The 18,378-nt window shown below is 40.8% G+C and overlaps 1 protein-coding gene across 1 annotated transcript; it reads left to right on the top strand.

Annotated features, from left to right (window-relative positions):
• The first annotated feature begins 2,256 nt into the window (after window positions 1–2,256).
• On the top strand, window positions 2,257–8,936 carry LOC101755194 (probable Xaa-Pro aminopeptidase P). The gene is given in 14 exon segments (XM_012844162.3): window positions 2,257–2,320; window positions 2,323–2,594; window positions 3,063–3,188; window positions 3,274–3,393; window positions 3,909–4,184; window positions 4,611–4,783; window positions 5,553–5,831; window positions 6,334–6,485; window positions 6,941–7,131; window positions 7,235–7,343; window positions 7,459–7,613; window positions 7,686–7,778; window positions 8,053–8,133; window positions 8,501–8,936. Coding segments are annotated over 14 exon segments (2,148 nt in total). The 5' UTR covers window positions 2,257–2,271; the 3' UTR covers window positions 8,573–8,936.
• Window positions 8,937–18,378: the final 9,442 nt, after the last annotated feature.

Here is an 18,378-nt window from a genome sequence, read left to right as displayed (position 1 = left end):
GCGTAGAGACATCGCCCCATACGAACGAGCTTAAGGAAGGTAGGGATATTACCAGGACAGCTTAATCCATTTCCACAGGAGAACCTTACACGCGGCTTTCCCTTATGGGAAACCCCAAGCACTTAGCACAAACCTTAATTACCTTACAAACGACGGGACGAGCTCCAACGACCTCCCTTTATTCTAGTATTATAGAGGTGGTGGAGTGATACAACGGTAGTGGGGTGTTACTACTAATGGTGGGAATCCCTCAGAGCACTTCCGAGGTGGTGGTGGTCTTCATGGAGTATTTATGAGTGGAGTATGGGTGGAGATTTTCTACTTCTTGGTGATCGTGCTTCGGTGATGTGTTGATTGATGCTGAATGCTTCACCCGGCTTCTTCTTTTATAGTCGCAATAGAAGCTTCGGGAGACTCCTTAATTATGCACCTCTTCTGTTGCCTGGACAGCTGGACGACGCTCCACTCCTCAATAATTGTCTTGGTTACAGTAGAGCCACTGTTTATTCCTTTTGCCCTATCCTCTATCGCGCACTGTCTTCTCGTGACATTTTGGATTTGTCCCGTGGAGATTGATTAAGCTGTCCTGGTAATATCCCTGCCTTCCCTTAAGCTCGTTCGTATAGGGCGATGTCTCTACGCTAGGGACCCTAGAGGAGAAACCTCTACGTGTGTCATTCACGTGTTAGCCTTGGTAGCGGCGTTTGAGGAGAACCCTGTGTGCGCAGAGAAGTGTTCGCTTCGGGTGGAACTACCTAGGGAGACGGTAGAGCCTGAGTCCTTTGTGCTCGTGGCTGGGGACGGTGAGGGTGAAGACCGGGCTGGCCTGATTCTGAAGCAAGCAAGCGACGCATGCAGTGAGTACCGAGTAGGAGTGACACAAAGCATAGCAGCACGACCGGCTGAATCCTTGGTCTCGCCAACCCGCAAAGATCCTGAGAATCAATATAATCAAGATATAGACCTAATCACGCACCCGCATATACCATATCTGTTGAATAGTTGCTAAAAGCGACCCTGAATAGTTGTTCAATAGTGCTCAATAGTGAGTAAGCGAATAGTGCCACCATCTTTTGCTCATCCTGAGGTGCTCCACCCACTCGCGGTGAGTGCTCGAGTGCTGTTCATGTTCCTATTTTGAACAGTGACCTGAATTTGAATAGTGCCTCTCAATTTGAATAGTAATCGGAGAATTTGAATAGTGCTATGAATAGTAACTCGAAATTTATAATGTAAAATTTTAGTCGCTTGAATTCCGGGTCGCAGTTTCCGTTGTTATTCCCGTGTTTTGGTTTCGTCCCCCCGTACTGCATTTCCGCGGTGCTTTCTCCGATACGTTCTCCTGAATAGCATAAAACCAGCGAGCCATTAACTCGTTTTTATGAATGTCATCTTAGAAGATGAGCATTATTGCAAGTAAATATCTGGTCATGTGTTCTTTCCTGGTGCCTAAATATGAAATATCCCCCTCTCGTCATGCATGTGTTCTTTCCTGGTGCATCCCAACCTCAGAAGACAAACAGCTCTGCAGATTATCTCCATCTCCTATCCGCTTTTCTCGAAGCCACATCCCCACTATAATAGGCTACTAGAGTTGTTGAATGTTGTGCGTATAAGAGGTAGCAACCAAGGGATATATCTTCGAATAGACTAGCTGCAGTTTTAAAGTCAAGCCTTTGGTACCGGGCATGTAACAGTGCTTCAGAGATAAATCTTTTTTTTTACCATATCACTTTTTCTCTTATTTTTCCAACAATATTATCCATCCACTACCACAAGTAATGTACAATATTCCCTCCGTTCAATTTTGACAGACCTATTTTACCAAAACACAAGACCAAGATGCAGGCCACTGCCTACCATCTATTGAATTCATGTTATCATATTCTTCTCGTTAGTTGAAACGATTTTCCACGAAGACTCCTCCATATGGATGTACAAAAATACATGTACAAGCTATTTTTCTGAAGCAGTTACTCTGTACGAAACTGAATAGTCATTCATGTCATACCCAAGATTGCAACTCAAATAGGATAAAAGAGAAAAATTCAGTTTTGAAAATAGGCCTATCCGAAGGGAAATGAGTGAGTACCAACTGCCAAGCAACTCCAAATTTTTTTCCCCCTTTACGCAAGGCCCGGCCGAGCCCATACATGTGGATTGTGGGCCGGTTCTGCCACGGTCCACCACAAGTCCAGAAGAGTCGAGCTGGTCCCTTATCTCTGTCACCTCTCTTCCCTCGCTTCTCCTCCCCACGACGAGTTGCCGCCCATGGCGATCGAAGCGGCACGCCTCTCCCCGTCCCTCGCCGCCGCCGCCTTCTCGCCCGCCGCCCGGCTCCCGCTCTCTTCCCCTTCTCCCTCCGCCGCCGCCTCCCCCTCCTCCGCGTCCTCGCCAGCTCGTCAGGCGGGGACGGCCGCGTCGTCGCCCTCTCCTCGTCGGAGCTCCGCAAGCGCCGGGGCCTCTCCTCTTCCTCCGGGGCCGCGGACCCAGCCTCTGGCGGGGATGAGAAGCTCCGCTCGCTCCGTCGACTCTTCGCGCGCCCCGACGTTGCCATCGACGCCTACATCGTCCCCTCACAGGACGCCCACCAGGTCGCTGCCCACCCCCACCCCCACCTCCCTACTTGAATACAACAAAGTTGTATTTTTTCCTCTGATTTGGAATGAGCAGATGAAGGAATGACTGTATAATTTTTCAAAACGATAGCGTAGTTGTGCAAATTCCGCAGCATTTAGACGATATCCACTGTGATTATAGTTAAGAGCCTTCTATGACTTTTTTTTTTCCCATTGTCAATTCTCTGTTGAGCTATAGCTTTAGAAAATCGTGATAAGTATGACTAGGACGAGTGTGTGATTGCCTAATGTACACAATTTCTCCATCGATGGTGAATGGTGGTACTAGTTGTCCTGGTTATCCATATGCAGTGAACTGGTTGTGCTAATAGTGCTGTCCAATTTAAATGATGTAGAAACTTTCAATGGAGTCTTTAGTGAAATGGCAGAACCGAACTACATCCCATTAAACTTACAAGCATTTATTCAAAACTCCTGTTACAGAGCGAATTCATTGCAGAATGCTTCATGAGGCGTGCATACCTGACTGGCTTCACTGGCAGTGCTGGTACAGCTGTGGTCACAAAAGATAAGGCTGCTCTCTGGACTGATGGCAGATATTTTCTTCAGGTACACCATTCACATATAGTAGATTTCAGTTGATTGGAACATTTAGTTCAGTTATTGACTCCTGATCTTTTCTTACTTTTGGTAGGCTGAGAAGGAATTGAGCCATGAATGGACACTTATGCGCAGTGGAAATCATGGTGTTCCAACTACTAGTGAGTGGTTGAATGATGTTTTACCGTCTGGTTGCCGAGTTGGTATTGACCCGGTGAGCTTTGCTTTATTCTGTTACTTTTGATAAAGAATTTTAATTCTGGATTCAGTGACACAATGAATACTTTTGCTATACACTTTATGTGATGCCCACATATTAAGCCATGTAAAGTTGGGCTTAAGTTCTTTCTTGGTGATGATACCATGAAGTGATTGTGAATGCCAGAGACATGCTGCAGTTAGGCGATTAACACACTTTTACTAAGACATAACTGGAACTGCAGCACACTCCCTTTCATTTATTCCAGCAGCATCTGTGTATTTTGAAATTTATCATCTGATTTGCCTGTTCCAATAAAATTTTAGGCATCACGATTCCATAGCTTTTAGTTTAGATTTAAGGATCTATTAACTATTATCTAAGTATCTTTCGAAGAGAACATTTTTTTAATGTGTTTCAACTTTCAATTAATTTTTATTGCTATTTCCTTCTGTTTTGTTATGTTTACAGTTATGTTTCATTGAATTTTCAGTCTAATCCTTTATCCTTCATTTGTTCGAAGGATGCAGTTTCTTTTCTCATTTGATGCTGCTGAAGAATTAAAGGATTCAATCTCAAATAAGAATCATGAGTTGGTTTTGGTTCAAGGCATGAACCTAATTGATGAGATATGGGGAGATGCAAGGCCAAAGCCCCCAAAAGAACCAACTAGGGTGCACAACATCAAATATGCTGGTATTGATGTGCCATCAAAATTGTCGTTCATTAGATCACACCTTGCTGAAAATGGGTGTGATGCTGTGGTAATTTCAATGCTCGATGAAGTTGCTTGGTTGTTGAACATGGTAATGTTTTGATTCTTTTATAATTTGTTTGATATGATAGCTGTGTATGAATATTGTGAACATGCTGTACATGAAACTATTCTATGTATTTCAGTGTGTTTAGTCATATATGTCTTTTCTGAACAGTTCCTCAGTCTCCACATGCTTTTAGTCAAAAGCATTGTATATCTAAATATTGTTAGTAAATATTAGTCTTAAGTTTTAGTAATTATTTTTTATTGCGTATAACTGGATTATAGTTAACAGTTCCTGGGTAGTAGGGTTTCCAGTGAAATTTTTGACTTAGGGGTTCTTCCTGTGATAATTAGTGGAAATTTAATCATTGTTAATCCATTGCCTCAACTCAAAATAACAACCAGAGGTTGCAGATAAAGTCTAGCAGCATTTTTCATGAAGCTGATGGGTTCGTCCCACATTGAAATGCAGCGAGGAAGTGATGTCCCTCATTCACCAGTATTTTATAGCTATCTTATTGTGGAAGTTAGCACTGCTACATTATTTGTGGATAGCAACAAAGTTTGTGAAGATGTTTTGGTGCACCTTGAGAAAGCTGGAGTAAAACTTAAGCCATATGAAGCAATTGTGTCTGAAGTGGAAAGGTAAATCTTGCAAAAGCATTAGTATTTATAATATTTCTGCCTGGCTTCAAATATGCAGTTGTGCAGTTTCGCATTTCATTCATTGTTGATGTAGTCTTTGTTTCTATACAAAGATAATAATCTTGGCAAAATAATATAGATTTCATTGACCCAATGAGCTCGTTGTTCTTCATTATCAAATTCAATCGATTGGATTGCTTATGGCCTTATCCATGCAAATCCTTCCCTGCCTTGGAGATGCTAGAGTTTCTGTTCTACCCTGTCTTGTAGATATTTATTTCTATTTGGTAAACTGATACATTCCAGGTTTATTTATGAATTTCAAATCTTGTAGAATTTCAAAAGGGAAAACATAATAGGTATAATGTTTCATTGGGTATTTGAAACACGTAATGATTTTGTGCTTGTTGCCATTGACTATATTGGTTTTGAGATAAAGAAATTTGCTAAGTTTAACAAACAAATTTTCTCTACATTTTATGGTGATTAATGACGTACCTAATGTGCTAACTTCGTCTTGCATGTTGATGAATTCTGTACTGGTCTTCTACTTTTTTGTGTTAAAATGTGTTTACCTATTAAGGTTTATATATGTAGTAAGCATGTATCTCTGAAAGAAAGAGTGAAAATATTAAATTCTGTAGATGGTTGTTGAATAGTTTAATGATCGACCATCAACTCCCATCTTGTTGGTGTTATTTATCTTATGTTTCTGTTTTCTTTTCATCACATTTTTATCTTTCTATTGAAATGGCTTTCCTTTGTCAAGACTGGCAGAGAAAGGTGCAAAGCTCTGGTTGGATTCTTCAAGTATGAATGCAGCCATAGTTACTGCTTTTATATCAAGTTGCGATAGACATATGAAAAAGAAAGGAAAATCAGGGAAAAAGGTTGGAGAGAAAGAAGCATCTTCAGACAAGCCAACAACTAGAGGCCCTGTTGTTGAGAATGGAGCATTAAATGTTGTATACAATGTTTCACCGGTAACACTTGCCAAGTCAGTTAAAAATGAGGCAGAGATTGAGGGAATGAAGAATTCACACCTAAGGTATTGTCTTCAAAGAGCTTGCAAATTAGTATTTTTTTCCTCTGTTGAAAAATGCCTGATTCCCTGAAACTCTATAAAAGAAAAAGATATCTAGGGCAACCCAGCATGAATTTGGCAAATAAATTTTATTTCTTGGTAGTGAAACATAATACATTAACTATTAGACTGTTGGGCAAAACAGCAAAGATTCGAAGTGGTGGCCTATTGACATATGGGTACCAGCATGGACGTGGCCTATGGCTCACTCTGATTGTTCTTGTCTTTTTGTTTACCATATAGATTGTGCTTCTATTTGTGCATGAAAAAGAACAGTAAACATCTTTGTTGTAAGCTGAACAGTTCTTTAGTCATGTAGATATTGTTTAAAGGATTATCTCTAGTCTGCCCCCATGTATGCAATTACTTATCATGATTCTGGTGCCACATTTTCCTGTTGTATTGCTGCTTCATTTATTTTCGGTCAAATTGATAACTAGATTCTTTGCTGGGATATGACGTGTAGAGATGCTGCTGCTTTAGCAGAATTCTGGTGCTGGCTAGAGGAGGAAGTTGGTAAAAGTGTGCCTCTTACAGAGGTAGAAGTTGCTGAAAAGCTTCTTGAATTTCGTCAAAAGCAAGATGGATTTATAGAGACAAGCTTCGACACCATAAGTGGTATGATTTTCTTGTTTCGGACTTTAAGAAAATACCATTAAAATCTCACAGAAACTTTGTTTTCATTGATTAGTATCATAATTCTTTGCATTTTGTTCAGTACCTCTAGATTTATTCTATAGATAGATGCCCTTCAGTCTATATTTAGTTGTCTTTAACTAGTTTTTGACAGGACAGATGTCTAGCAAGGATCCTATTTTTTTTAACTATTGTTACCTATTTTGTAATCTAATTTTTCTGATAAAGGCAATGATAATTACGACTTCATCAAAATCATTATATTATTGTAATTTTGTGCTGATGCAAATATTCTAGCATGATGCATACTTAGTTTTGTTCTTACACTGAATTAGGGATGAAAGGAGACGTTCTATTGATTGCATAACTGCCATTCTTCCAAAAGTGTGATGCGTATAGTTCTTTACTTCTAACTGATACTCAGTTTTCCCACACAGGTTATGGTGCAAATGGTGCTATAATACACTACAGACCAACCCCTGAGGACTGCAGCTCTGTTGGAACTGACAATCTATTTTTATTGGATAGTGGGGCTCAATACATTGATGGAACTACTGACATAACAAGGACAGTACATTTTGGTGAGCCTTCTCCATGGCAAAAGGAGTGTTTCACTAGAGTTTTGCAGGTACTTGATTCATTTGTAATGTGTGGCACACATTTTAGTAGCATTTATTTTTGCAGCCCCTTATTTGTTCCTACCTTATGAATATCATTAAATTTTGTGACAGGGCCATATAGCTATTGATCAGGCGGTGTTTCCTGAGAGAACTCCAGGCTTTGTGCTAGATGTTCTGGCACGCTCATCTCTATGGAAGATTGGACTGGATTATAGGCATGGTAATATTATCTTAACTAGGCTAAAATTCTCTCTAAATGGGAATATTGACTTAGACTTTCCTTGAAGTTTATAGCATGCAATGTAAATCCATTTTCATGTTCATTCTTGTTCCAGGCACAGGCCATGGAGTTGGAGCTGCACTAAATGTACATGAGGGCCCTCAGAGCATAAGCTATCGATATGGAAATTTGACAGCCTTACAGAAGGGCATGGTTGTCAGCAATGAACCTGGCTATTACGAAGATAATTCATTTGGCATTCGTATTGAGGTAGATCATTGTACTGTACTTGAGCTGCAAGTAGACATTTTTATCCCTAATCTTTTCTGTTCGACGTTGCAGAATTTACTTCTGATAAAGGAGCTTAATCTGGCAAATTCGTTTGGTGGAATTTCATACCTTGGTTTTGAGAAACTAACCTTTGTTCCAATTCAGGTACAAACAAATATACTTGGTCCATGTTTCAATGGATGGAATTTTACACTTGTTACGTATATCTCCAATTGTTGTACTGGTGTATTGTTTTTGTTTGACTAATCAGTACACGAGATAATATGAGCTATCTTTTGCTGCTGCTTGATATTAAATCTAAGCTCTCACTATGTGACCATATGTTTAGCAATACCTCTGCTGTTCTCTCATTATTGTTCATGCTGAACACATAATTCATGAAGTACTGATTGTTTCCTCATTTATTTTGCAACTTTAGAGCAAGCTTATTGACATGTCCTTGCTTTCACCTGCGGAGATCAACTGGGTCAATGCTTACCATGAAGAAGTCTGGGAAAAGGTGAGCTCATATATATTCTTTAGGCGGTAATCTATTAGTACACCAAGATGAGGCTGGGGATATCGTTATTTTGCTTGATGTAACACAATGACAACCTTCGATGTGTTTTCATGATATAGATCCATGTGACTCATGCCATCTCCAAAAGGAGGGATTGTTAATTTGGAATAGCATTTATATGCACTTTTTTTTTTGGCTCCCTACTCCCTGGTTCTTTCTTGTGCATATGCCTGTTGTCATCACTGATTTTCTCTGTGAATGTTTTTATCTATTTAATCATCATCACATTGCCTTACTAGTTCCTACAGCAAGCTATCTCATCTTCCTGGAGTCATGGATCTGCTAAATTATCCACAATCTTTTGCAGGTTTCCCCTCTGCTGAGTGGCGATTCTCGTGACTGGCTATGGAAGAACACTAGACCTCTTTTAGAAATGTAACTCATCGATGCTCATGGGATAGCAGGGAGACACACAGCACAACGGGACAGGAGCAGCAACAGAAAGTGAGAAGTCAATAGAAATTGCTGGCAGCAACATCCTTTGCCCATTTGGTTCCCCTTTATGAAATGCATCTACAGTAGACTACATGGCAGTAAACAGAGGCAATAGATGCCTAGATGGCACTAGGTCAGGGTATGGTGGGTTGAAGCTGGTTTATTTGACATCCAGCCAATTTGATGCGACAATTAATGAGATGACATGGGTCGCATAGATGTCCTCTTCATTGGCTGAACATGCCTCTAAATGTTCACCATAATTTGCAATGCTATATGCTAGTTTTCTGTGGTCTACACTCTGTTTCCTTACAACATGGCATTTTTATGGTTTTTGGGTATATTTTAATCAATTAAGTACATGTTAATTTTGTAAGGCAATGTTTTTATAAAAGTAAAGTGATTTGAGATCATGTAATCATGTAAGCAGTTCAAATATGCATGAACACGAGAAAAATTAGAAAAAGAGCATTACTAATATGAGGAGCCTCTGTACATCTACATAATTTTAAAATTTAGCAATTATTAGAGTAGCAACATGACACAATCCTGGAAGTGCCAAACACCACCGTGGAATTACATCTGCCTAGGTTGCCACTAATGCGGAGGGGAACTGGCAAAATAATTTACACTTCCAATGGTGGAGGAAGTTGACAGAAGAAAGCTGCCACCAGCCAGCACTCGAGGATTGCAATTGTTCCAAGCAATCATCTGTTATTCTCCCAGTTGTGTGCATTAGTCTTCATGTCTTTCGTTCAGATTCTTTTCAAAAAAAAAAAAAAAAAACAGGATATCACAAAATGTGGCATGTGTCTCCTTTCAGGGAAGACATGACAACTCTTTTTAAAGCTTGCCTGTACTTGTAATATGGAACGTGCCTTGAAACTTACAAGTTGGTTGATGAACCAATAGTAGACCAAATTAAAGGCTATATTTACTGCATACACCAACAGAGAAACATGATACAACAATCATTGCTTCCTATACATATATTATATATAGCAGAGTTCCAGAGGTGACACATCCAAAATAAGTTTCATTTCTGTATTTTGTATGGAGTGGCAAGATCAAACCTGGAGAGGTTACTAGTGAAAAAGATTACAGTGAATAGCCTGGCAGTTCAACGGTGACCGGAAGTGAGGCTTCCACTAGGGATGCGAAGCACCAGGAAATTTAGATGAATCAAGAAGGGGGAAAGTTGAGCAATGAATCATCAGAAAGCACCATGGTGACACAAACGTACCTTGTTCCTCCTGTAGGGCATGTATATGGAGATCGGGTCCCTCTGGTAGGACTTACTATGCAGTACCGCATCACATTCACCCTTATCATAAATGTATTAGCATACACCCCAATGTACGCTCAGTGGCGGAGCTTGGATGGGATTACAGAGGGGAAGAAGCTCTGTGTACGCTAAAACGCTTTTTGAATTAATGAACCCTTCGGTACTTCAATGCTTGGGATATCGTTGGGATTCATAGTAGTGGATGCATGCATGACATAGCAGCAGCGACTGAAAGTGAGATGACAAGGGAAATTGGTGGATGCAACACCTTTATAGATGATTTGATGACCCTTTATGAAGTGCATCTACAAATAAACGTATAGCTGCAGTGACAATTCAAGATGGCCAGAGTTGCCTTCTTTGGTGTGATCTTTGGATGGGATCTGTACCACAGCATGATTTTCCGGAAAAAATTCCATGGGGACGGTCCCCAAACTTCTGTCCGTGAGGATCCATCCTGGATGTGCGACACGTGGGTACTGCTGCCATCCGATGCACCTGTTCGCGAGGCTCGACAGGCTCGGCTTGGCTCACAGGCTCCAGGCTTCGATACAGCCGAGCGAGGGTCTTGGGAACCCAGTGACGCCGCCGCCATCGCCTACATCCCCTCATCCACCACTTCAGCTCGTCCGCTCGAACCCGTAGCATCCGGGGCCGTAGCTCTGCAGACGTCCCCACACCCCGCACTCAGATGGGTACTGACCCTGTCAAGTGCTTGGGTAGTCTAACATCCGTCGTAGCTGCAATTGTAACAACGACAGTTCGGTTGTTGGAATTTTGAAGGATTGCTGAAACCAAGTTGAGCAAAATGGAAGGGGAAGCACGAGAGCACAGTGCAGAATAGCAATTAGCATAGCATATGTACGTCCTGGTGGCTTGCAAGGGACCGACGAACTCATACATCAGCTCCATCCATTTGGTTCTGAATTTTTTTTCAGAACCAGGAAGCCTCTTACCCTCTTTGTCGTTTTCAACGCGTGTCTCCACAGTCACAGTGTTTCCTTGCTACATGGGGACGTCTGTGGAGCTGCGGCGGTAGCGATGGTGTCCAGCGGTCAAGCTGCGGGTGGTGGATGAGGGGAACGGCCGAACGGAGGTGCCGCGGTGGCGCCGGTGCCGGATTCCTAGGGATTCTTCGACTGTATCGAAGCTAGGAGCCTGTGAGCCGAGGTATGCAAGCCGAGCGATTCGAGGGATATGCTGAGCCAGTCAAGCTTCGCGAGCAGGGGCGTCAGATGGCAGCAGTAGCCACGCATTGTAGGATGGGTCCTCATGCACAAGTTTGGGGACCGTCCCCATGGAATTTTTTCCTGATTTCCCGGAGCTGTTTCCTTTGCTAAATGCAAAGTCATTTGTATTTATGAGGCACTGAGATGCACTTGGCTAGATCAACTCTTTCATCTGCCACTTTTCACCCAAGCTTATGCTCAGCTATAGGAATTGTTGGCAATGCTTGATAGTTGTCACACCCAGTTTTAAAATAAAACCAAGTGCTACCTATATATATATGTTAGGATCAAGTTTCATACATGTAGTGACATCATTAGCGAACAGCAGTAATAGTATCACATACATGACATTATTAGTGAATAGCAGCAATAGTACCACAAAAGAATAAGAAAGTATATCAGAGATTTACAACTTAATCCTAGAAACGAAGGCTCCAAACTTCACAGGCAATTGACTGGGGGTCGCGTACGCTTAGCACTCAGCATCATCTTTAGAAAACTTCACACACCTTCTCCTTCTGAGCAGCAGTTAGCAAGGATGAGTACACTTATGGTTGGTATTCAGCAAGATCATGAGAAATAGCCAGAATAATGATTTAAGTCCATCTTCAAGTTTACTAATCATGTGAGGGTCTATGCCACTCTTGACCGTGAGCACAACTAATATATTAGTTTTACACTATGCAGAGATTGTACACTTTCATCATAAGTCGCGTAAAAGTTTAGAAGAACTTTGGACCCAACCATGCTGTACAAAAGTAGGCATTTATCACACTATCAAGGTGTGACAGCATCGGGACGCTACGAGGCCTTTACAAACATTCCCTAGTAAGTGGTAACCCACTAAGGTTTTAGGTCGAAGCAGAGCATAAACCTCTCTCAAGACTGCGAAGCTACCGTAAAGCAGATCAGCCTGAGGGCCGGGCTATACCCTATCAATGCATCCCCTCTTGCCCTTTCGATAAGATTACCCTAGGCTAGAGTCTCTAATTAGCCAAGACCAAAGCCATGTAGTCCTTGTGGTTGGACTGTTTTCTTAGGTGGTCGCTCCATGTTCCAATTAATGCATGGTATTCTTGTAAATAAGCATAGATAGAAGGACGGTTAGGGACACTTGACTTTCTCCAAAGAGAAGTTGCTCTGACTGCTCTTCAGTTCTTTCTCCTTGAAACTCTTAATCTTCAAAGCAATCCATCTACTCGAAGCAATCATCGGCAAAAATATACAAAGCAAACAAATAAGTACAGCTAAGAACAGTACATCAATTAAAAGAAAAGCTTTAAAAAAACGTACTAAAGGATAGGGCTTGATTCTAGGTACGCTTGAATGCAAGAAACGTTGGGAACGGAACTATGGTTGAAAAGACAAAACTATCAAGAGGTTTGAATTATAAAAGAAATAAAAAAAGACTATATGCTTGATCCATTTTAATTAAATAAAATGCACATAGGTTATTTTAGAGAAATACCCTATTTGGAATTAAGATAAAGTATGTTTGAATATTGAAAACATGGTAAACTTTATCATATTTTATTTGTAAATATTCAAGTGTAAGTTAATGCAAATTTAACAATTAGCTTTAGAAACACATGGCATGTATAAGACATCTAATCGAATAATTTTGTATTTTGTGTTCAACTAAACATATTAATATTGAAAAAGCATTTATAATATCATTAAGAATATAAACTTTATTCATGAAAACCGATATATGACACTATGTAACTTTTATTTAGAAAAGCTAGTTATAAATAGAAATTAATTAATTAAACCTTAATTTATGAAAACCCGGATAGAACCTAATCAACTTTTATTTAGGAAAAATAATTGAATAAAAATTAGTAAAGTTCACATTTAACATTGATGTTAAAAACAAGCAACAGGTAACACACATTGCTAGCGAATAAGTTAAGGTGAAACGAACAAGAACAATAAAAACAGACTACTCTAGAGCAAAGATGAAAAGTATAAACTATGGTTTAGAAAAAACTAGTCTACAAAGAGAACAACTGGACTATAGGGACAACAAACTAGTCAAAGCTAAACTAACCTAGTCGGTAGAGAAACGAACTAACAAGATTAGCTCTAAAGAGATGGTTGCTGCGAAAGGTTTGGCCACAGAGAACTAAAAGAACATAGTTAACTCACAAAGAAACAACTGAGACATGATAGCTATGAAATAGGATTCTCAGAGAAACATGAAACAAGTATGATAGAATTACTTAGATCGGGAAAATGAGCAACACAAAACTACTCACACATGCACAGATCTACTAGGTAGAATAGAAACTCTAAGATAAACTACTTGGCTCTCTAAGCACACAAACCGTGCTTGAAAAGGAAAGGCTTGGTTAGCTTCATGAAAGAGACTGGGTATGAGCTTGAACCGGGGCTAGAGAGATCTAAAGCTTTATAAAAAACTAGATCTACAAAAGAGATACTGAGATAGAGCTGACCGCTATCGAATGATTTGCATTTATGAGAACACAAAAGACTATAAGCTAGGTTTATTTTAATTAGCAAAACATATGTAAAGGATGTTTAAGAAAGAAAATACATTAAGTTGCAATTAACCTTTACTAAAGGGATATTAAAGGGGAGCCTTTAGTACCGGTTGTTTATACTAACCGGTACAAAATTGGCTGCCACATCGCGTGTGGCCGAGGTCAATTTAGTACCGGTTGGTAAATTCTTTTTTTATGTTTCTTTTCTCATTTTCTTTCTTTATGCTTTTTTAGTTTCTTTTCTCATTTTATTTATTTCTTTATTCTATATTAGTATTTTGTATTTGTTTTCTTTACGTATACTAGTTCTAATATGCTAATATATATAAAGTTATATTTTATCTATGATATTACATTTAAGATAATATTATACATAGACATATTGTGCATACAAATATATGAATAATATTACATTGCATCAACTTTTCAAGTTCAACATTTTGGATCAACTATTCTGAACCCGAGTCCTGACGGTGATGCAGATTTGATACATCATTATGGAACTCTTTTGCTGGATTTACTACCTCGTCTAGAAGAAATCCACTTAGTTGTTCTTGAATTGCCTAGATTTTTTCTCTCGAGGAGTTCTTTGTTCATGTGCATAATATATGTCATTAGCAATGGATCTGCACAATTAGAACTAATTTATTGTACCGGTACTAATGGGTGACCCTTAGTACCGGGTGAAGCCTCCACCCGGTACTAAAAGGGGTTACGGGGGCCTCCTGGGGAACTAGCCGTTATATCCGGTACTAATACTCACATTAGTACCGGGTCAAAAACCAACCAGTACTAAGCCTCGGGACGAATGCTGAGTTTTCCAGTAGTGAATAGTGCAGTAATATGGCGTGATCTAAAGGGTAATGTGCTACAATTCTAACAATCTAATAGTTGTGGTGTCAATATAAAGCCAGAAGCTCAATTTACTGTATGCACCTAAAAAAGTACATCTTTGAGAAAGTTCACGTGCTTTGTTGGCAGAAATGCGACATCTTAAGATAAACCTTGGGCTCACATGTATGGAGTAAGTCGACCATAATTGGAGAAGAAACCAGACGTGACTATATGAGGAGGATATGTTGCGCAGCATGACAATTTCAATATTGAATGGGTTGAGGTTTATCGTTGGGGAATCGGAGGCATTGGGAATTTCTCCTGTGTTAGAATATAAGCTCTATCTCTACCAATGCAAGTAGTGTCTACAGATTCTTCAGCCTGCACTAGCTATCATTTATATAGGGAACTGTTGCTGTAAGCAACAACCTGTGACTGCTACATTAATTGTAATTCTGAGCTTGGCGCTCCTGTTTTCCGTCAGGCTACTTTCATGGTATTACAGGCATGTTCCTACGTAATCATGAGTTAGTGAAACCTCGGTCATGTCCGCCAACACCATGACCAGACTGTTATAATATACATCTAAAAGTCTCACCAATGTAGCATTTTTTTTTATAGAAACAGCGAGGGAAACCCCCATTGTGGTATATATATTAATAGGAGAAAACAAAATAAACACTATACAGAGCCGGAGAAGAGCAACAGCAGCACAAGAGTACCCCCACCGAAGAGAAAACTAAAAAGAAGAGAAAAAACTATACATTAACTATACAGAGTTTACCCAATCTAAAAAGACTTGTTTGTTACTATCCTTTAGTCTGTGTGCTTTTAGTATAGCTTTTTCCACAAACTGAGATGTCCAGGCTTGAAGAAAGTGCCTTCTTCCTTAAAAATAAGGTTATTCCTTTGCTTCCAGATTCCCCATGCAGCAATGATAAAAGTTTCCATGAAGGAGTTGTTCTTGTTTTGCCTTGCATTTGTCATCATATTATAGAAAGATAGATTAAAATTCCATAGCACTCCAATCTTTTCCCAACAAGCTCCGCTAAAGGGGCATGAGAAGAAGAGATGCAGGGCAGTTTCTTCCATATTTTCCCTACACAGCATACAGTTGAAGTTTCCATTTTCAATTTGAAAGTTTCTCCTTCTCAACAGATTTCTTGTGTTGAGTCTATCCATTAGAAGAAGCAATGAAAAAACCTTCAGCTTGTTGCTACACTTAGAGTTCCAGTCCACTGGAATGGTGGAGGAATTTTGATGTTTTTATAGGGCAGGTTGTAGAACTGCTTGGATGAGTACCTGTATGTTCCCCAAATGTAATGCCATCTGTCTTTTTTATTCTCTTGAATTTGTAGATTTTGAATCGGATTTTGAAGTTCCTGATATTCTTGAAATGCTTCACTGGACAAAGGAATGTCAAACTGATCTTAAATTGTATTATTTTGGAGGAATTCAGCCACTGAGATGTCTTGATTCTTGGCAAAGGAGAAGAGCTGAGGGAAGGCCTCGTCTAGATGATTATTGTTCCATACATCTTTTCAGAATAGTACATGTAACACCCAAAAAAATTACAACTTTGCATTTTATTAAAATTTGCTAGAAACAATTTGCTTGTTTAAGGCATGTAAGGTCATTTTTGCATTTTTCTAGACATCCAAGCATTTTTCTAATTTAATAATGAAATATAGGATTTTATTGAGCATTCATTCTGTTGCATATCTCTTTGTTGAATGCTTGAAGAAGGATTTGTGTTTCACCTTGGGTTGCTGTTTTGAATTTTCTGTCAGTCAGCTTCCTGCCCTAGGGTGTTTCATTTTCAGAGTTCAATCAGTTAATTATCTGTTCTCTAGTTCTTCGGTTGCAGTTCTGTAGCTTTTTTGGTTGTCAGTCGCCAGATGTTCCTATCAAGCTTTTTCAGTCTTGTGGCCTGGTTTCGTGGTTGTGTACTGCTTTTGGGTTGTTAAGTTCTTTTTATTTTTCTGTCAGTTGGCTGGTTGTCCTGTTTTTCCGAAGTTCAGAGTCTGGGGCATCAGTTTCAGTCTCCGATTGATTTGTATCTTTCCGTCAGTTCCTGTTTCTGGTTCGGAAACAGCAGCTCCTTGCTGGCCCGACGCTGTGCTCTGCTCGTGGCCCAGCACCTTTCCGGAGCAGCAGGCCAGCTAGCTTGCCTCGGCCCAGTTCGAAGGCAACGGCCCAGCTCGTGGCCAGGTTCCTCTCGCTCGCAGCTCTCCTCCTGCCGCAGACAAGCAGGGTCCGCAGTCATCTTCTTCGCAGCGTTTTCTTCCGCTCGCACGCAAAATCGCTCGCGTTCCTCCAGCGCCGCTTCTCTGAATCGGACTCAAGCCCGGACCGTGTGCGTGCCGCGCCCGCGTCCGACTCGATGCGGACCCACTCGCCAGGGCTGGTACAAAAGGCCACCGCCACTTCCTTTTTCCCCAAAACCGCAAGCTTTTTCGCATCTACAGCTTCCTTGCGCCGCCACCCGAAGCATCTGCCGCCACGCTCGAGCTCCTCTGTGCGCGCTGCCGTCACCCCTTCGTCGTCCTCACCTCCACCAGAAGCTCCGCGGGAAGGTGAAGACCCGGCTACACATCGCCCGTGCATCCCTGCGTTTTGTTTTATTTTATTTGTTTTCCTTGCCGCAAGTTGTTGCCGGAGCCTATGCCGCCGCCAAGTCCTCGCCGTCGGCATCCCAAATGAGTTCATTGCGCTCGTTTCTATTTGCTGGTCTAATCCTCGCTCAAATCTGCACCCAGTCGCGCGTTCCCGGGCGATTCCGGCGATAAGGCCGTTTTCCGCCGCCGCTCGCCGTCGCTGATGTCAGCGCAGCAGCTGCCGGCCGCCGGATCGCCATCCGACGGTCCACATCAATTAAGCCGAGTCAGCAGCCGCGCTTTTTCACTTTAACCCCTGCAGTTTCTGCGTTTTGCGTTGATATCCTCCCGCACCTCAAGACTATTTAAAACCAGATCCTTGTAATCTTAGTTTTTCTCGCAGTTATACCCCTGCATCTTGTTTTAAGCATATCTTTTGCTTTATAGCTTCGTTTTTAACGTTCTTTATATCCGTGTGTTCGTTTTAATGCGTAGAATAGATTTTTGAACATGTTTTCTCTGTTTAATTATGATTGGTGTACTGTTTTCTTATGTATTGTATTTATTTGCTTGTATGTGCTCGTGTGACGCGTGTAGACGTTCAGCAGTTCGAGGGATTTGAAGATCAAGCTTTCGAGGAGTACAAACAGCAAGAGCAAGGCCGAGAAGGCAAGTCGTGTCCTTGATCATTACTTTTCATCCTATACACTTTTACTTTCTCGTACTCAACATTTATGCTATGCACATGTTAAGATTAAATTGATGGGTCCCAATTAAGGTTCGCCTAGATTGAATGACCTTTGCCTTGACCAACCGGTTTACTTTATGTTGGGTAGCTCATGCTTAGTGCTTACTTGGTATGGTGGTTTAACCGAACACAATGTTCAATCTTGCTTTACTTCTGTCATACCTTTCATTAATACAAGATCACAAGTGTTTAATCGGAACATGGAGAACCACCTAGGAAAACAGTGCTACCACAAGACTAAATGGCTTTGATCTTGGCTGAATAATTAGAAACCTTAGTCTGGGGTAATCTTACTCATGATGAGGCAAGAGGGGGGACTGAGTCGTTGCATTAGCGGCCTGTGATAGGTTGTGCACGCCAGACACCGAAACCTTAGCGGGTTACCACTGACTAATGAATCTTTGTAAAGGCCTCGTAGCGTCCCTATGCAATCACATCTCGGAAGTGTGGTATGGTGCCTTGCAAACACCGCATGGTTGGGTCCAAAGTTCTTTTGAACTTTTACGCGACTTGTGGGTAAAGATGTACAACCTCTGCAGAGTGTAAAACTGAT

The sequence above is a fragment of the Setaria italica genome, chromosome II, assembly GCF_000263155.2.
Source record: "Setaria italica strain Yugu1 chromosome II, Setaria_italica_v2.0, whole genome shotgun sequence".
NCBI lineage: Eukaryota > Viridiplantae > Streptophyta > Magnoliopsida > Poales > Poaceae > Setaria > Setaria italica.
This window is presented reverse-complemented; position numbering and strand designations above follow the sequence as displayed.